General features: G+C 39.5%; 1 protein-coding gene across 1 annotated transcript in view; it reads right to left on the reverse strand.

The window, feature by feature from the left end:
• The window catches only part of LOC116176489 (hemicentin-1), a 109,743-nt gene that overhangs the window by 48,714 nt on the left and 39,316 nt on the right, over positions 1-21,713 (reverse strand). The window contains exons 6-7 of the mRNA XM_031495094.1: positions 12,642-12,801; positions 3,404-3,703 (exon numbers count right to left, since the gene is read on the reverse strand). Coding sequence (XP_031350954.1) covers positions 3,404-3,703; positions 12,642-12,801 — 460 coding nt within the window. The remainder of the gene's footprint in view (positions 1-3,403; positions 3,704-12,641; positions 12,802-21,713) is intronic.

Consider the following 21,713-nt stretch of genomic DNA (forward strand, 5'->3'; position numbering starts at 1 on the left):
ACTGATTCATCAGAATATGTGTAGCAAATTAATGTTAACTGTTACTATACAGGGTGGTCCACTGAAAACGGTGAATGCCAATTTTGGCCGCTCGATATGCATGTTCATTACGTCAGCACTGTTTTTATTTTTCAAATCCGATCAGTAGTTCCAGAGAAAACTTAAATGGATTTGCAGCGCCGACTTCGTAACAGTAAAAATTTTTCAAAAGTACAGACAAAAAATTTAGTTACATATTACTTTATTAAGTGTTGGAAATGACCATCACCAAGTTCCATACAACAATAAAGATTTAGTTCAAAATGGTGTCGTACATTTATCTGACTGCATTTGTATACGATACGTTTTGTCGTAATTCTTCTACAGACTCAGGTTGCGCTGCATAAATTTTAGATTTCAAATGAGCCCACAAAAAAAATCTATCGGCGATCTGGCGCATTCAATAGTATCTCTACGTTTAACCCATCTACCAGGGAACCTAAGGTCCAAGAACTGTCTAACATTCTGTAGAAAATGAGGAGGAGCCCCGTCTTGTTGGAATATCACCTCACCCTGTATGTAACTGTCATCACGTTCGATAATGTTGGCTATCATTGGATCAATAAGATCATCTAAGAATGACAAGTACAGTCATCCAGTCTGATAACCTGGAAGAAAAAAGGGTCCAATAAGACAATCTCTATTATGTAGATACCAGCCCAAACGTTTAATTATGCATGATGTTGTATATGGAAAATGCTTGGATTATTATCTGACTAATATCGACATTTATGTACTGTACCATTTACAAAGGCAATACATTCGACCCAACAGCCGACGAAGAGCAGACCACAGCCCCAACCAAAGGCGGCGTCACCGCCCAGTAGCTACAAGCAAGTTTCCCAAACACAACTCAAGGTAGCGATTATAGATAGGCTACAACCTAACCAGGCCGATATGGTACAAAATCATTTGGTGAAAGTCCTCGACCAGCATCTGTTCGCCCTAAAAGGCGCTACACTAGCACCCACGTTCAGGGGGTGGAGGTGGAGATCATAAGAATATCGTGTGAGAGCAACCATTCCGTTGAGTGGTTAAAGGAGGTGGTCATAGAATAATTTAATTTGAAATTTCCTGCAAAGGCGCCACCCAAGAAGGTTATCGCAACCCTAAAGTAACGGATATTCCCCTTTACAATCATCTCTTTGGAGAAAAACTTAGAGAGCACCCTTTTGGGGACGCCTGCCGACGTACGGAATAAAGTAGATCTTCTTATCAGCTCCATTGTGGAGTCATTTCAACAGGCATGCCCCTTGAGGACTGCCAAGACGCCCTATAACCATCACTGGTGGTGCAGGGCGGTAGAAAAGCATAAAACTTATTTGGGTAAACTGTTCAATAAGGCAAAGAAGAGCAGTCAATACCGATTGGGAGACCTATAAGGTAAATCTAAAGCTATATAAGAAGAATATTAGGAGGCGTCATAGGGAGGCATGGAAGAGTTTTTGCAGCTCTATAGAATCCACCTCCTATGCATCCCGCCTAAATAAAATTCTACCAAAGGATTCATATTATAACATAACCCAGTTAGCCTCAGACGAGAGGTTGGTTCCTGCAGAGACAGTCGAGATACTGAGAGGCGCCCACTTTCCCGGATCCACCCCCTTCACCCCCACGAAGAATGACTGTGCGGTTTCCAGTCAGATGGTCACAGCAGGGGTTGCCCCTGCAGGTTACTGTAAAATTACTTCTAGGTTGGTGTCCGTATGTCACCATGCACCATAACAAGTAGTGACACTCTTGAGCTCGCATGGGACAAAGGGTATGCTAGAACGGAAGGTGATGAGTTAGACTCATTGGCTTCAAAACAGGTGTTTTATGGTTCAGATCCTCTTCCATTTACAGTTGCAACTGTAAACAACTTAATAACTCAAGACACCGAAATCCAACGCAGGGCTAAGTGCATAATTATGTTATATTGTCGTCATGCGGGAGAAGCCTTCAGAGGACCATCTTGTAGCTTGGCGCGTTTTTGCACAGGGCTATCAAGAAAGAATTTGTGGTTACTCGTGGGCATACTTTCTGGGTACTGCAAACTAAACAAACACACGCATCGCATGGATTTGGTTGAATCGCCATCTGGTAGAGGGTTACACAGACGATGAAACGGCACACTACATACTGTGTGTCCCGCTCTAGTCCAACTGAGACGATCCATGTTGGGGGGTATCCTGGCCGGTCATGGCTAGGATTAGAGCCGCGTCGCCTTCCAGCATCCTTAGGTTCATCTCACGTGTAGGATGGGTTGAGTGACGTTAAGGGGTCGTACGACTAGAGTCAGGGAGGTATTACAAAGGGCTCGAATGTGAGGCATTTTTTAAAATCGAAGCTTTTTTCACCCTTTCCGCTATTGTGTAAACCATGATTGTTTTTCAGTGATACTCACACACTTGTTTCCTTGGTTGTGCATTATTGCACGGCTCGGCACATTTATTTAAATCGAGTTTTCTCTGGAACTACTGATCAGATTTGAAAAAAAAACAGTGCAGTGCAGTGCAAAACAGATTGAATCTTCCTTTCCAATTATCTAACTTTTACCATCACTTCCCATCTAAGATTTTTGAGGTGCAATTCACCTCCTTGTCAGGGTTAAAGTTATGTAAATAGTATTATTTAGATGTCCCCTGAGAACTAAAATTGACGTATTTGAACTTTTCTGGCCAAACTGTTGTTAAGCGGCCAAAATTAGCATTGGCTGTAATGATGAGGCATTCTGTGGTGCAAAATACAGTGCCACTTAGAATTAAAAAAAAAAAAACAAAATTGAACTGTTAATCCTATTTTATTTTCTGAAACAAACAAAACAAAAATAAACAATCCCAACGCAAATATTGTAAACATAAAAGTATTAAACAAATAAAACTAATAAAAACAGCGGTAGAAAAACAAAATGTACCTATAAAGCAACCACAAAACTCTAAAGACGGACATAATTTAAATATGTTGCATAAATGTTATATTATTCAATCAAAACGTTTGTCTGATTATACAGTGTGCTCCATTAAGTGTACTTGAATCTATTCTAAGTGCATGATCGAACACCAACTTTTGTACATGTTTCAAAATTCACAATTAGAGGGCCGAATTTTCTAATAAGTTACATTTGGTGGAATTGTAAAAGTTGTTAAGTACCTTGTCAGTGGAATCAACGGTCGGTTTTATGCGTTATTGAACTGTAGGTGACGTAAATACTATTCTAATTAATTGTAAATCGTATAGTTAATAGACATACTACATACTTATTCTTTATTAGTAACGAGGCGTTCTCATTACCTAACAATGAAAGTTAAGTGAACAGTGGAAAATACTGTGTAACAAGCACGTAATGTCATGAACACAAGCAAAATAGCCTAAATGTACTAACCTGCCGCAACTACTTGAAAAATACAAGGGCTAATCTGATGACCAACGGAATTAATAGCCCAACAGGACAGAGAACCATAGTCCAATTCCGATACCGGTGTATATCGCAAAACACTAGTGGTCCCATTACTCGTCCTAGCAAACCGTTCACTCGCGACCTCTAACGTCTCACCCGAATTATTAAACTTCCACTTGTATGTCTTAGCGGGCGGATCCGCCTCAATCTCGCACGCAATGTCGACGCTTTCCCCCCTGGATGCTCCCACCACCACGATGCGGTCGTAACGGCATGTAGGAGAATCTGAAAACGAAAAGAACAATCGTTAATCTGGTTCAGAGGTACAAATTCAGCTCTCTTAAACTTAATCCCCAATTAAGAATCCAATCGTCAGAGATTACAAATTGATGATGGCAATTAAAATTCCATCCTTTCTAACTAACGCTTTCAACTATTTGAGTAAAACCAAGTGTAACTGGATACAGAAAGGAAGTAAAAATTAACACACACTGCGCGGTAAAATTGCGTGGTTTAAATTACACCAATAGAGGAAGCCACCTATTCAAAAGTTTCGAGGATCTTTCAACAAGTATTTACTTACCGTAAGCAATAATAATGGTTTGTAATGGAGACAATAAATCGTTACAAACAATATTTAATTCATTTATTCAATATAAATGCTGTGTTCTTATGATGGATTAGAACTGAATTTAATTAGCAAGTGCCTGATACATTTCACTTCTCCGATTCAATATCAGCGATTGTGTACATATTTAGTTAAATTCTACGCATGGAACGGAAGCATTGTACCTTTTTTTTTTACAAAGTACACCTACATCTACCTCCTGTCAACGGATACGCTTGACTACCTACCCGAACGCTTTCTTTAGAAGTTAAATATCCATTTTGTTCTTCATTTATTACTTCCCAGAAACTATGAAACGAGAACGAGCCTTAGCAATTATACAAACGGTCATGTATTTTTGTAAGTTATGAACATTTATATTATCGAAACTACGTCACATAATGCAGTCCGTTTATGATGTGATCTCTGTTAATATTGGGGGAAGGTCTTACAACGCCCATTTAAAAATATAAAATAAATCGCTACCATACGTTCGAAATTTACACAGCGAAAGACTAAAACAATCATCTTTTCCCAACGTCATTTTTATTCGTTATACACAGTGTACAGTTCGGAAATTTGGTCTTGCTATACTACACATTACACAACTATATGAAGTAGTCTGAGATGGAAAGTTATATAGCGGAATAACAATAGCTAAGAAATGACACAGATAATTTGAGGTAAAGTAGACTGATGTCGAGAAATGTTTTGGTCATAAACATGAGCTACCTAGTGAGTTCTGACATTTCTAAAAATTCTCATCATAAAGATAAATGTGAGCTCTCTTTTTTTTATTTTATGCTTGTATTCCCTTTTATTGCCACCGTTAAGCATTTTTATATAAATACATATTTCTCCAGAGTACTTTAATGCAGATTTAATATTCGCAATTTGAATTTGAAAAACAAAAGTATATTTCCTTTATACGCACTGAGGGTCCTTTCCATCTCGCCGTAACTAACTCTGGACACCTGATGCATTTTCATGCGAAGCAATATATAAATTTACGTATTCCCATATAATATATTATAGAATACCTACCTTATTAAAATTCCTAAAATGTGTTGAGTTTGTAAACGCCAAACCTGTAACCCGCTCGCATTTTCAATTTTGAATATTTATAAGGTTGGGTTTACTTTATTTAGTGCCGGAATTATCAAGGGATAACAAACTGTCCTGGTCAGGGTAATACATCACTTGTAACGTGACAGGTGGCCCTGAGGGTTGTAAAATGCTCTGGAGACAGACGCGCACACAACCGACGCTAATGGACCACGTGAGAAGAAGATTTAAAATGAAATAGAGAGAAGGAGTCAGATGTGATTATCGTCATTTCAAATAAATAAAACGGTAAAAGTCGGCGATTTATTGAAATATACAACCATCGATTTTGTCATTCGAACAATGTGTGCGTTTATTTCCGTTTTGTTTGTTCGGCATTGATTAAAAGAAACACAGGGCAATTAGTACCTGTTCGCAAACAATTGTTTTCAAATGTCGGTGTATGGTATTTTTTTAGAATGTAATTAAGCCGTAGATTTATACGGTTACCAACAAAGCCACCGATTAACGTAAGCCTTTTATAACGTCCATAGCGTTTGTGTGTAATAAATCAAATTCTTCCTAAATGTTTGTTACGTAAATTCCTCAATCTTGTTTTGAATAATATTCGTATAGTCTAGAAACACCTCACATAACTTTCACAGAATTTACATAAATTTCCTATACAATGATTATGGACGATGAATATTTAGTTCCAGGAGATCGCAGCTTTTTAAGCTTTTAGGCTCTCAGATGTTATAAAAGCTTTTATTTTTTGTGACCCTTGGCGGAGCGACTACCGATGACACAAATCAATATGGTGATTTTTCTACGATAATGTTTGATTTTTCGATGGCATTCTAAAATGTCGGTTGCTGTCCTCAGGTTTATCATGTCAAGTAGACTTCAGGCATACAGGAATACAACACAACCACATCCCTAAGGAATCTGTTCTTTGTAGTTCCATTTTCGAGTATAAATTCCATTGGAAATTTGTAAAGGTAGACTTAAACCATATATGACTGTAGATTAAAATCGTGACATGCTCGTATCACCATCAAAGGAGATGTGCGAGAATTTTAGATTGGAATTTACAAAACAATTGAGCACTATTAAGTAAGTACCGTATCGACAGTATCCGTGATATGACTTCTTCTTCACCTACCGATCACCGTCAAGTACGGTACAATCGTCATCGTCACTTGATGCGACACTGTTGTCTTTTCTGCTTGAATGAGAAACTCGTAACTGTATACCCATATACGATATACCTTCCTATTAAACCATAAACATTTCCAATGTTAAAAGTGGTGGAAACGACCGCAACTGCACTGTAAGCTCTATAGGATGAAACTGTACGCAAAGGGACTTTGAGGCGCGCTCCTTTAAGGCGCGGGCACGGTTAGGCACTGAAATAGTTTCATATGCGAATAGAGTTCCTTACAGCAAAATGTAACGGAATTACTAATGAACATTATCTCAATAACTGAAAGGTTATTAAAAGTTGGTAAACTGTAGGTATAATATAATGACGGTTGTGTAAATAGATATCGTTAAAGGTGTATAAACAGACAAATGGAATGTTCCTTGGCTGCGAAATATGTTTATATCAGCAGCGCCGTACAAGTGGACAAGACCACTAACTTAACATTTACCTATGTATAATGTTTTATAAACAAACGATATAAAGCATAATGTTTATTTGCTGCCTGTTATCCCATGAGCACTTGGTAATGAGGAGAGTTGGAGTTCACGAGTCTAGAAATATGGTGCATATATTATGGTCATTTGCCTATGGTAATGTAAGACGAGGACCGTGGGAAATTATAACACTGGACAGATTACGTTTCCGCAGAAAAATTATCTTGAACTTATTTTCAAACCTACGTAAGCAACTCTTAATCTTTACCTTGACTTAATTTGCAAGGTCACCACCAGGAACTAGCGACCTTTGAGCTTCATTTTCACCAACTTCCCAATTTACCTATTTTTTTTTAAGAAGAGGAGAAGGGAAGCGACCTTTGATCGATAGCTTGATCTACTTTCCAAAAGCCCTCATCAAAGAAATAGATGAGACCGACATTTAAACTTGACTTGATTCCCATAAGGGCACCGCCAGTGGATGGCCACCTTTGAGTTACACCTGCCAAAATTCCTTAAAAATTAACCTTTATTAACCTTGAAAATCAAGTATGATTAAAAAAAAATGTTGGGAGATTGATCTTTGTTAACCTTGAAAATAAAATACAAAAGTCAAGTACAAAGCATCAATAAAAGTAGCTCAAGGCTACAAAAGAGTAAGTTCAAAGTGCAAAGTACATAACTTTTCAAGGTCATTATTTGAAGGACAAGTATTGACGATTGACTGACTTATAGAGGTACACAGACCTATATTCTAACAATGTGACCTTGAACTCACCTGTATTTTATCACTTGGATTAAATGAAACGTGAAGTGACCTTTGAACTTTACCTTGATCTACTTTTGAAGACCCCTCACCAGGAGAGAGGCGATAACGACTTTTGAACTTCACTTTGTGCTTTAGTTCACCACTACAGTTATCATTAGGGCGCGAGCACTCTTTGATATTTACGTTGACCTACTTTCCGTCTGACCTTTGAGATTTACCAAGGTCACTACCAGAGAAGATCGGATGGCGAATGCCCTTGATGTTCACCGTGGCTTACTTTCCAAGGTCACTGCCACGTGACGGATGACCTTTACCTTTGCTTCACCTTGACATACTTTCCAAGGTAAGTATCGTGTGGTATTGTTGTTGTTGTATTTAAGTCTGTCTGGGCCGTACAATGGATTCAAATAACCACACAATTAATTGATTGAGAATGAAAATAACATGTATTCCGAAACACATACGCAAAAAATCATTAAGAAAACTCTGAAATAAAGAGGGACATAAGCACGTTACATTTACCACACATGCAGGTGGTCGACAGAAATAAACAAAGACAGTCTTATGCAGTTTTCTCTTCAAAATTCATTTGATCTGGTCATAACGATCGTGCGATATTCAGGAGCATGAAGCACTAAGACAAAAACAAAGCTATCGCACTGAACTCACTCACTCGAGTTGGTTTGTTGAATTAAAGGGCAAAACTTTTTTCTTATGGCTATTCAGACGGGAAACACTTGAAACTTTGTTAATAAGTTTAAAAAAAAAAATCAACGTCACTTTCTTGCGCTAACGTACAAACCACATTAAATTTAGCACGAATGTTAACTTAAAAACGTCTACACTCTGCACACGCTCTTTTCCCATGACGACATTAACAGCCACGTCTCTTCCTTATTTTTCGTATTTAACAGGACACCACTCAAACTTCTACTTCCGCCACCTCTTCCATAACAAAATTACGCCTTAAAGAAATCGTGCACCCCAAGCAGCATTTTTAGTAACCCGGACCGTAATTTCGACCACTTGAAAAACTCTAAAGTGAAGTATTTACACGTAGTAACAATAACAACCAAAATGGGGAACAATATCGTGGGAGCCACTATGCTTTGCCTATGTGGCGGAAGAGCTGGGTACTTCTCGCCAGCGTTTCGCTTGAAAGTGCGCTCCAAGCGGTAAAAGCGGAGCGCGTGGTACTCTATACTCGAGCGTTTACTTAAAGCGTTTTTTTATGCCCGCGAGCGTTTTTTCCGCTCATGAGCGTTTTTTAACCGCCCTCAAGCGCTGATGATTAAGCGCCGCTCGCGAGCGTTTTTTCCGCTCCCGAGCGCTTTTTCCGCTCACGAGCACTTTTCCCGAGCGCTCGCGATAAACCGCTCGAGCACTTTTAGAAGTGCTCGGAATTTCGCTTCGCAAAACAGCTCGATGCTCGCGAGCATTTTTAAGACAATTAGAGCGCTCGTCGCTAGAACGCTTAGTAGAAGACTATCAATGTTGCTTGGGACCTGTATCCTTTGTTATTAACGACCTAAATTCATGCATTCGACCAGATGTTCCTTACTTTTAATCATCGCAATTTTCACATCTTATAATTGAAATAAAGAAACGTACATGATTGAGAAAATTTAAACAAGAAATTACGCAGTTTGGCGGACGCCTTAATGCTCGCTCTCCCACTTCTATCGCTAATTGAATCCCGCCCGTTAGAAAAACCGAAACAGACCTTTTATGAACGCAATGAGTTCGACTGGCGTACTCTAACAACCAACAGAAACCCCCATTGCGGTTTTTTCAGTCGGCTCAAATGGAATGAACTTTTAGGTCCGAAAAGATCGTGGCATTCTACCATTCAAAAGTTAGAATTGATGAGGATTTTCTTATTTATATTAATTCTTTTTCATTTAGTAATCTGCCGTAAAGTTGAAAGATAAAATGTATCACAATTAAAGAAAATGTCACAAATAGTGCGAATAACCGCACGGTTGCCGTCTGCAAGTAGTTGGTTATCATTGCCCGATGTAACCCTGAAATCCCTGAAAAGGTGCTGACTCGCCTAGTCGTGAAAGGGTGGGTTCTAACAGAAGGAAGCAATAAGGGCGCCAGGAACGATTTAATTATGTCAGAGAGTAGCTGACTAAAAAATCTTTAAGTAATACACAATTGAAGTTAATAAATGAATGACATACAATTGAACGTGTAATGAAAAAGGGGTAATAAAAAGTGTAACTACGGCTTCAACACCACTTAACGTAGACTAGGGTGTAATATCGGAAGCTACGAAGCTGGACCAATCAATATTACTGCAACCCCCAAGGGGGTACCTGGACCGACGGTACACAAAGTCGGAATTAATCCGTTAAGGCGGATATTCACCAGAAAAGCGAGCAAGAGCGGACGCGAGCGAGCGAGCAATCTGCTTCAGTAATCATCTAGTCTCTATACTCTGTTTTTTAACTAGGAAGACGGATTTAAAAACCTGATTTACACTGAAAATGTCACTAGAATCTAGTAACAAAAATAATAGACTCATTTTATACAGACATGTATTGTGGGTTGCGTGATGTGATTTTCTTTCACATTTGGATAGATTTCATTATTTATGCTTTTGGGTTATTATTTGGTAGGAACTCCTTAATATTATGCATACATCACACTTTTAAAAGCGAATTATAATAAATAGGTAATACATTGATAATAGGTAATCATCCTGCATACATTTTTTGGCCTTTGAAACATTATTTTGAATTGTAGTTTTAAATGTTTTATCAGTTGTAATACTACACAATCCACATTACAATTTACAACAAATGTTAAGTTATTGAACAAATTCAGAACAATGGAATTATAGTCATATTATTAAACAGCACAGTTCACTGCTTTATGTATAAGCGATTTAGTCACCGTCTTCCGAAAGTTCACTAAAACTGTCACTGTCCTCCGATCCGAGTGAAATAATTAATGGTTCTATAAGTGTATCCATTAGGCCATCCAATCTACACATCTTATTTTCTTCCTTAATAACGTGTTGCACACAATTCCGCCAATCGTCAGAGCTCACATTTGCAACAGCGTTATGACCACCGGAACGTTTCGAAGGGGTAACAATCCCAGTACTTCGATATTCTTTAATTATCCGGTATACTGTAGATCGTGCAACTCCTAATATGTGGCATACTTTAACAACCAAATATATGCCTACATCATTATTTACGTTTACCTGTGGTAGATGCAATCTTCAACACAAGGGTAGCAAAATTTCCAAATGACCCAAGTTTAAGCGATTACGTTTTTTCAAAGGAGACAAGCTTGCTTTACTGGTACTTGGAGTTGAATCCATCACTAATACCAGTACACTTAGGACGCGAAATATCAACTTTAGTTCTTAAAAGAACTGTTTTTTTTTTGTTAAAATTTATGCAAATGGACTCAGAACACACAAAAACTCAAAAATAAGTACAACAGTTACGGACGAGAATCGCGATTAAATTTGACAGTTAAATCATGTCAATAGCAATTTTACCTGGGTGTAAAACGGGCGCAGCGGGAGCCAATAGAAACTAAGGATTTTTGCGGGAACTTTTAAATCCGTCTTCCTAGTTAAAAAACAGAGTATAGTGAGTACGGGCTTGCGAGTGAGCTAATATTTGTTTGTTCGCGTTCAAAAAAGAAGACGTACATCGAAGAGAAAAATCTTGTCCATGCTTCTTTGGTTGTGGACGGAGTTTCAATTCTGGCTTCTGATTTTTGATCGCCTATTTCGTCACAAGGTTAGTATTTCGTCGCAGGTGTGGTAATAGTTTGAATTAATTTCTATTGGTAATTAATTAAAGTGAGTTTGTAGTTTTTTCGTTCTACACATTCCAGCAAATTTTTAAATGCCTTTCAGGAGCCATTTCTGGCGGAAAACTTTATAACCCGTTCGTCATTTTTGTACTTTTAAATCCCTCAATAACCCACTGCCACTATAAACATCTCTGTTTTTAAATAGAGTTGCTTAGCCAAAAATCCATTTTTCTTCTTTTTTCTTTTTTAATAAACTTAACACAACGAAAGCAGCACTGCTAACACTAATTTTTCATGTCGTACCATATTGAATATGCTCGCACAAAAAGATGCGATTAACTACGAATATAATATATAATATATATATATATATATATATATATATATATATACACGCTCTGGTATGGACGAGATGTCAATATGTCGAGCAAACGCCAGCAAACATACACAAACAAGAACAAATATTCGCTCTTGCTCGCTTTGTGGGTGAATACCCGCCTTTAAGAACAGCTGCAAGTGAGGAATGCGTCATTTGACGATAAAATAATTAATTCACTGGATAATTACCATTCTTCTATATAGCTGAATTAAATAATGTTTCTCTCAGTTTTTACTTTACATCCCCAGTATGCGGCTGGATTAAATACCAAATTCTTCTTTGTAACAATTTGAGAACTATACCACTTGAAAAGAGAGAAAGTTGGTCTCAAAAATCCCCAATTTTTGAAAATTGTTATCAATCAGCTGATATTTGGCAAGTTCAATGCGAAGGCGAAATCTAATGTTCATAGGATATTAACTTGCTGCCATAACATTCAGTTCAAAATTCAAAATTTTAACGAAAGTTCTTGGCGAAATTTGAACACGTAACACCAAGTTCAGGTGATAATGTTGATTACCCTAAGCAGCAATTGATACAAGAGTTTATTGCACTGTTAACAAACAAAGCTGCAAAAGAAAATTAAACAAAAAGTTCTCATAAAAAGCGGCAAAGTTTACCTTTATTCTAAAGGAAATAAAAGTCCATAAAGTCTTATTCAACGAAATTGGGAACGATTAAATATTTACCAGAAACACTTATCAATAATAGCAGTAAATAAGATACTTCGCCTGAGATGCTTTAGCGATTACACGAGGATAAAGGCAATAGCTGCCGGCGAACCTCTAATGATGATCCGAGATATAGGTTTAGCAATAACCGCAGCTAAATACAACACAGCTGAGTATGCCTTTAGACTATAATCAATAAGCTATATTGTTCCTTATACACATCCTGGTGTTTGTTTTGGTCTTAGCGAAACGGTCTCGAAACATATTGAAAGAAATTTGTCGTTTTCGTAAATAAAAATTTAGAGAAATGGAACATTGTTTCTACTTACATTGAACTCGGAACGAAAGTTCATTACTTAAAGTTTCTCCCTCGCTGTTGACTGCGGAGCAGACATATTTTCCAGCACTTTGCCTGGTGACTCTTTGAAGAACCAGGCTTTGGTTACTGCGGATGATTCTAGCAGATGTATTGTGATTTAGCACAATCCCCTGCAATAACAGTGCTTACGTTAGTAACAAATATGCTAGTACACGGAAAAGCTCTCAGCCCGTTTAAACGCTTCGCCGAGAAATATAGAACTTAATCATTTCAGTTAGAAACTAAACTGTTTTTATTAAGGTATTAAATTCGCCCTCTCTTATATTTAACTTTTCCTTGCGCCATAAATTAAGGATGTTAACATTCGCCTTTGGTGCATCAAAGCTCGAAGTTTAACCTACGACCGGACTGCAGGCGATGTATGAAATTGAAGGAAAATTCTTCGTCTTTTTCTTTATTTTTTCACTGCATTAAAGCTCCCATTTAATTAGCAAAAGAAAACCGTTCTAGTTATAACGAAAAAGGCAATTAGAGATGAAAAATAAACTGGAAGCTTTATTTCAAAATTGCACTAGATGGTTTTTAGATAATAATTATATGAAATTGCGCTCTTTGCGTTATTATTTACATTTATATGTATTATGTATATATTCCATTCGAATTTATTGCATGACGACTTGTTCATTTCAATATTTTTAATCTGTTTCACTTTTTCGATGCCCAACTTAACATTTTGAAACGAGTAGGTAGGTATTATACGAATGAGCACAAATGCGTTCAATTTGATAATTACATTGAAAACTAAAAGCGACGAGGCGTATAGTTAAACACGTTTTCAATGTTTCCAACGCTGAATTTCAGTTAACAAGAAATTGATCTGAACGTTATGAAAGCATTACAACTCCCGCATGTATAGCCGACTTTATTCGTGATCTCTGACACGCCGTTTTATCAGAAAATCCGAAAAGACGGATTATCTTTAATTATCTGAGACATCGAATGATGCCAATTCCAATTGTGTTGTAGCAAGGAAACCGCAGCGGCAAAAAGAGTGTCACGGCAATGGAGAGACTTCTGATCAAAATCGACCGTATTTTTCAGCCGAGTCGTATTTCAGTCGCAGAGATTACTATCTGGAGCTGTACTTTTTATACAATAGCGAAAGAAAATAAGATTTCTTTAAAAGTGAATAACATCCTTTTCGAATTAAATAGATAAATGTGAGCGCGCCGAGTGACGGGAAATTTAAAATCCTTTTATCTTCTGTTACGTGCGATTGTAAAAGACTAATTTACGCGGTGTCTAAACAGATAAAGGAAACGCCAGAAAGGTAATTTTTACTAAACACGTCAAAATATATTCTTTCACATCGGTATATTGTGAAGGTAGGAAGGGAGGAAAAGTTTCTTATTGTCAATTAAAAGGGCGAGCTTTTATTTGGGAATTCATCTTCCGGTTTTAGACATCGCCTTATTAGTGATTCTACACAAATATTATATTATCAGTTTTGCTCTGCAAAATTACACCAACGGCGAAATACTTATCTATTAGTTTTCATTCCGATTGAAGTGTCTAATCACGTTTCCGTCTGCCATACTAGTCCTGATAAAGTGTTTGGGGCGTAATGCTGAAGAACGCTTCGTATATAGTACACGTTGAATTTGATTTGTAAACTTTTCTCTTACGAAATAGAGCGATACAGCGGTGTATCGTAGGGTCGACAGTTGTCTGGAACTTTGGTGACTTGAATTATTGACCAAAAACTCACTAGGCCTTTTTAAGTTCTCACCCTAAGTACTTACCTCTCAAAAGGCAGATATAGGAACGAAGCTGTAAAAGGACTTGGTCCCTAAGACACATTGTAATGGCACATAATGTAAGAACTGTTATCGTTTAAACTGTAGTAGATAAGGCCGATATGAGCACACTTTGATCGTAAGATATGCGTATGCGCCAAGCTCAAGGTTAATGCTCTAATGGGAGTTATTGACCTGTATTAATGATTCATTATCAATTTCGAGGGACACAGAAGGTGAAACATGTTATCTGATAAACAGATGATAAACGGTGTAACGGGCAAACAGATGTTGCGTAATATAAGGATGACAAGGCGATGTGGAATGTGGAATCTTATGGATTAAATGCCTCTCTTATAATTTGCGTTTGTTCGATAACGGTATCCTTGTTCCTTACCGCAATGATGCCAAACTGACGTATTAAAACACAGGTGCTGTCATTGTCACGTTTGTTAACAACGCGCTATACCTCTGGACTGGATCTAAAACCCTTTTTAAATTAAAGGCGCCAAATTCTTAGCTAGACACGACGCGACGTCCTTAGAATTATCAGGACGTGTTGGCCCTACACGTGCAATGGAGGTACCCATTGGGCACCTGAATGATAGTAACGTGATTTGTGCTTCGGTGGGGCTATATTATATGCGGCTCGAGGTCCGTGGAGTTAGCACGGTCATTAAAAGCACTAACGACGGTACCTGATCACATCATTAGTGCTTCGTTAGTACTTATTAGTGCTTTATAACATGCATCAGCACGACCGGCAGTTTCCGGACAAGTACTAATCGTTAGTGCCCCTTAGTGCTTCATAACTTGCATCAGGACGACCGTCCGTTTTCGAGAAATCGACCCCCTCTTGTGCAGTGCTGATTTCCTACCCTCACTGAAAGCACTAACGACCGGTCTAGTGCTAATCGTTAGCGCCTCTTAGTGCTTTTTAACTTGCACTAGCACGACCGACCGTTTCTGAGAAAACGACCCCCTCTTGTGCAGTGCTGACTTCCTACTCTCGTTGAAAGCACTACTAACGACCGAAAAAACGCTAATCGTTATTGCTTAGTTAGTGCCTCTGAGTGCTGACAGTGCTGCACTAACTAATTTAGATGTTCCCGGCCGTTAGTGCTTTCAACGAGGGTAGGAAGTCAGCACTGCACAAGAGAGAGTCGATTTCTCGGAAACGACAGGTCATGCTGATGCAAGTTATTAAGCACTAAGAGGCACTAACGATTAGTACTTGTCCGGTCGATAGTGCTTTCAAAACGAGGGTATGAAGTCAGCACTACACAAGGGGGGGGGGTCAATTTCTCGGAAATGGCCGATTATGCTGATGCAGGTTATAGAGCACCAATAGGCACTAACGAAGCACTAACGATTAGTACTTGTCCGGTCGTTAATGCTTTCAACGAGGGTAGGTCGTCATCACTACACAAAGGGGGGTTGATTTCTCGGAAACGGCCGGTCGTGCTGATGCAAGTTATGAAGCACTAAGAAGCACTAACGATTTGATTATGTACTGTCGTTAGTGCTTTTAATGATCGTGCTAACTTCACGGACCTTGCGGCTCGTCGGAGCTAAGACTGGTAGCGACGAAGGTCATCGCCGCGGATCAACTCACCAAGTGAAGGTGTTAGCAACCGTGCCGAGGACTGCGTGGCAGTGGAGCGCAGTGTCGATATCGGGATACCGGGCGGCCTCCAAGTGGTGGTCCGTTCCCTTCGGGAAGCTCTGGACGAGCGGCTCTGTCCAGGTAAGACCGCACTTCAGCAATGCTAATGGGAATTATATGGACGATCATCTTAATAAACCATTTCTGGGCTCCTCGTCAGGGGGGAGGCTCCTCGAAAGAGGGGACGACTCCAGCTCTTAATCGCAAGAAGAATAGGACTGGCGCACACATGGCGATGGCCAGGAAACACCGTATTGAGGGTAACACCTCGGGTCAAACGGACTCTGCGCCAAAACCTGTATGTGGGTAGTTGACTTGGGGCAACCCGACGTCAGGTTCCAAGCGTATCAGATCGGAGGGAAGCACTCCAGGGTCTGGCGTCAGGGGAAGTGTAGAGGTTCTGAAGCACCGAAAGTTGCGGGTGCACCACAAACCTATGGGCGCTGTGGTGGGTCTCAGGGTGGCCATGGTTCCGGTGTCGCACCAGTAGGTGGACATCACTGAGCCTCAGTGGAAGTGCATTATGGCTGCATTGAATGCAGTTGTTGCCTTGATAGAGGGTAGGTAATATATATTCTTCGAATTGGAAAGAACACGAGACATACACCTCTTTTTATATATCCGTTCCTCAAAGTTGAGGGGCTCGTGCGGTTTACAGAGGGGGAGAGGGGAATGAGCATGAGCATATAAGAGTTGACATCATCTTCTCCCTTAGGTAGCATAGCACCGTGTTTCAGGCAGAGACGTTAGCCATCATGACCTGTGCACTGGAGAACCTCCGTAGAGGTTACCGTAATAAGCATATACAGGTAGATTCAAATTCGAGAGCCACCATGGGGATCTCGGAAACTGTAACAGATAGGTAGGTAGTTTAAATTTGGCAAAGTTGCATATTTTAATGCTTAACAAAATGCCGTTAAAACTGAAAAAATGTTGACTATTTTCGGAGATATCCTGAAGGAAACGAAATTTTGCAAGATTGATTTTATTTTACCGAAGTCATTTAAAAAGATATTTCAAAATAAATGACACATTATTATGGCCACTTTTTTTCCTTCTACAAGATGCAAGTTTTAAATGTTGTCTTACGTTTCGTCTCCGGTTAACCATCATCAACTTTGTTTTTTCTTATGGATGTTATTTTTACTTTTTGTGTTATTTGATAGCGCATTTTTTTCCGATTTCAAAAATTTAAACATCACTATTTTTTAAATGTTGTTAAAATATCTTCTTTTTTTGCATCTCTTCCATTACTGCTGACGTCCCTCGCCGTTTGGAACACAGAGCACCTGGAACCTTCCGTCATGTGATCGTTCCAGTCCTCCGACCCAGCCATCATACACCTTGGTTGCACCTTGCAGTCTCGAACTCCTGCATAGAATAAATCTGTTACCTCATTTGCCGTCTATAGCCAAGTGACCAAATCCCATTCAGTTAAAACAGAAGCAGGGCCGTGAAATAGCTCCCAGCAGACATGCTGGCTAACCGATCCTGATTTTCCCTACTAGCACTATCTTATTAGCTGCTGCCTTCGATAGCCGAATCGATGCCGCTGTACGCCTTCCCCATTCGAACCGTCATCGACGCGTCGCCCAAATTGCTTTGCATCTTCAACACATTTTTGAATTCTATGGTGATCTCGTTCAGGTTCCTTCACCCACCTACTGACTTCCAGCAGAGAGCTCGTACGGTCACCTCGTTTCCCAGTGATTTTTGCACCAGCTTTTTAAAAGCTGAAGTGGTAACAAACGGGCCCTACTTCACCTCAAAGAGCATATCTCCACTCTGGGTGCGTCTTATTTTCACCACCGCAAATTCCTTGACCTCCGGGTCCTGGTACTTTCTGGAGGAGTGCAGCGTATGTCGTTTTATCACGTACCTCGAGGATTAGGGCGTCCTCCTCATACTTCTCCCGACGTAGCTTATTCTTCTTTTCTGCTTTTTGTTTCTCCTCCTTTTTGTTCTCAACAGTTCGCCATTTAATGCTATTTCCCTCCTTGCTAACCTCTTGGTCTTTGGTTTCTTTTGCCCCTCTTCTTCACCTGGAGATCCTCTTTTTCGTTTCTCCGATCCTGGGCTGAGCTCCATCTCGGCGACTTCAGCTCTTGTGTACATCTCCTTTTGTTCGCGCGTTCGGTGCTAGTCAAGTTGGATCTGATTGCAGTCACCAATTCTTTGATCTTAGTGTGAACGTTGTCTCTGTTTATGACGTAGTCGCAGAGATCATTGACTAATTTTTTCTGACCTCAACGATCCTCCCATGTTGGGATGCGTTCCTTCCAGAGTTCTGGGTGAAGGACCTGGTGTACCCCAGAATCTATCTTTCCATGTGGTTCCCGCTGGTCAGTACAGAGCTTTTCACTGCTGGGGCCTGCTGCTGCAGTCGGGTTCTTCTCTGGTGATCTCATCAGCTTTCTGCTTCCTACAAACACGCTCAATCACGCGCACGTATTCGGTGTGCTGGCGACATCTCTCGTATTTGTTTTGGTGTCGTATTCTCCATTCTTCATACTCAGGGCCGTTATCTCCATTCGTTGTACGTAGTCGCCGCTCTTGATCCCATGGTTATCTATGCATGGCTAGGGTTGCCACGATCCTCCATGGGGATCGCATTCGCAAGTCAGGAATGTTACATCTCAGCCTATTACGCATCGTCGTTGGTGAAGATGGAGAAGGTACCCTGGGGCCCGTCGCGATCTTGTCGGGACGGAAGCACCCGTGTCATTCGCCCGCCCGCCGTTTCAGCCCGATGTCACCCAGCCTCATTAAGAGAGTAAAATGCAGCCTATTTGCGTATATTCCGTTTCATTCAGCTTGTTCATGTACAATGTACATGATACGTACCATCGCCAGAATGCCATATAACTACAATCTCACTGACCTCGAACCTAATGTGCCGGTTGGTACTCCCACATTCTTTTTTTGAAATTTAATTATTTTGCTTTTGTGCTTTGTATTTTTTTTTAATTTTTCGTGGTGCTGCTGGTCCGGGGTAGCTTATTCGTAACTCGCCATTCCTGTTCGGTCAGTCATCCTCAACTTAGTGACCCGGCCGATGGGTGGCAGCTGACTGTTGCAAATGGGACAGCTCTATAAGGCTAAGTACGTCGGGTGTGAAGCAGCCGAGAGTTACTTATTTGGGAGAACAATGAAAACCTCAAAACCTTTAAGTTAACGATAGGTACCTATGTTTTATTTTGGTTTTAATGATAATGCTTATTTGAAATTATTTAATTATGCCCCATTAAAACTTGTTTGGTGTAAGGAGTTTATGTTGGAGTTGTATTTAGAGGTACACAAGGCTTTAGCAGTATCCGAATTCCATATTTCATTACTGCTACTATTGCTGTATACAGTTGAACTAATTTTCTTCACAATTTCCATTACTTCGGGATTTGGCATGTTAATGAACGAATAAATGAATTCGCCGTCGGCAATAAAATCACAGTGGTTTTATCCCCACTAAGACTATTAACTCTTATTTATTAAATGTAGGTAGTATTTCTTTTCTGACATAAGCGGCAATGAAATTATATTAACTTTATTGCCTGTTTCCATTTCGGCTGAGGACTGATTTAGTTAGCGCCCAAACTGAATTGAGCTTTCCAGTTTTATTACACTTTACACCGTGAATGATGTCGGTTCAATGTTTAAGATTAAAGCTTGGAAAGGAACAAGCTCTCCTTCTGTGACTATTTAGTGCCAAGCACTAATTTTAATAAAGAGGATGGAGAATGAGGTACTATTTCTTCGCTCGATTAGATACTAGCTAGTTTGAACTTTCCTCGGCAATTTACCGTACAAGTTAATTACGTCGAGGTACATTAAGAAAACTATAAAAATTGTAATCCTTCATTTAAGTGGGCGACGCCAATTTTACGAAACGTCCATAAACTTGGTTTCATTAGCCTCCATAAACTTGTAAAATATGTGGTTTTAAAACACTTAAAAATTTTCATTACTGCTAATCAACTAGTCCATTATTTACTGCGAACGTAAGGGGAGGAAAACATTATTTCCATGACATACTGAAAGGACTACAAATTTACCCGTGCGTAAGGTCACTTTGTCAGTAATAGTACAGAAGTTTAGCTATCTATATTTAATCTTTTTCATTAAGATAGATAACTGTCTTCGCCTGAGCGTGACATTTTTTTAATTTTTGGGGGAAAGCGTGAAAAATGTTGCATAATCATTCCTATGGCGACTTAATTCTATCACCGAAATGAAATACGGCGGTAATTTAAAATGTCCAATTAAAACTCTTTTAAATGCGGACGTATAAGGTGAAAAGAAGATCGTTTCCGTTTTATTTGCAGAAAAATGCCTTCAACATAAGATATGAAAAAAACCGATTGTTAATTGCAGTAGCAGTATTCGAAGAAAATCTACAGAAGTTGGAAGTTAAAGCGGCACGGCTGCTTTCACTTCTTTACATTAAAGTCAAAATCTTTATTATTACAAAAAACAAAGAATAGGATGGCAGCGCCTTTAGGGAACATCTTTCTGCCCCATTCGTCGCCTCTGTTCTTTCATACCTCATTAAGTTTTCCATCTCTCCTTTATCAATCTATAGCTATCGATTCCTTCCCGCTTCATAACGTCTGCGTTATACACTAAAACTTGATAATCGAAGAGCCATTTCGCCGGACGTAGTAATGATTTTTATTTGCTTCGTTCGATGGAATAATAGACTATTAATTTTTCATGTCCTACGTGTAGGATAAACCGTACCACATACATTTTACGATGAAGTGGATCTGCACCTTGTGTTTTCCCTATTAAATGAATTTTATAGTTTACTAGTTAGTGGAAATTAACACCAGAAAGAAGATATGTCGAAAAATATACGGAATCTTTATTTTTCGATCATCTATATTAACTGAAATCTACCATTGGAAGTGCGACTACATATTAGATTCCAATAGTAAAGATGCTAAAACATGGGTATACTATAGCGTCAATCACGACGACGAGGATGAGCTCCGTAGGGGTGGAGTGTCTCCACCGCTGCGGTGCGACATAAGCCAAAAGGCTACAGCATGACTCGACTCTCTGGGGGTCACTCGAGCTATGAAAACCACGAAAGTTCCACCTTAACTCTTGAACGGTGGCCTAGCATATGCTGCACATTTCATGCAAAATCGCAGGACAAAAAACTGATGATTGCGATTTTTTTAACTTGGATTAAACAGGGCCCTATCCTTTATTGAAAAAAAACGGGCTGTGAACCTAGTTGCGAAGGAAATGGGGCAGACACAACAGACCTTTGGTGCGCCTAGTCGAGCTCTCTAGATATGTCAAGGTACATAAGGTAGCTGATATGCATCACACCACGCTTAGCAGTAGAATCAACACAGCGTGAACAGGGCTTTATGAGTCAGCGCACATGCATTAGATTTCATTCTGATGCGAGCTGTAGCAGTAGGCTCACGACGAGGTTTCCTATAGTGAGGCATTACAATGACAAAAACGAGCTGTCCTATAGTTAGGAAAATTTCGACGACGTTACAAACTCACAACGCTTCCAGTGCAAGAAGTGCCGTCGACGATTACCAGTCTCGCCGTGGAGTAGTCCATAATTATCGTCTCCTCAGGAGTCTACTCTGGATATGGTTGA

This window comes from Photinus pyralis, unplaced genomic scaffold (genome assembly GCF_008802855.1).
Source record: "Photinus pyralis isolate 1611_PpyrPB1 unplaced genomic scaffold, Ppyr1.3 Ppyr1.4_LG7, whole genome shotgun sequence".
Classification (NCBI taxonomy): domain Eukaryota; kingdom Metazoa; phylum Arthropoda; class Insecta; order Coleoptera; family Lampyridae; genus Photinus; species Photinus pyralis.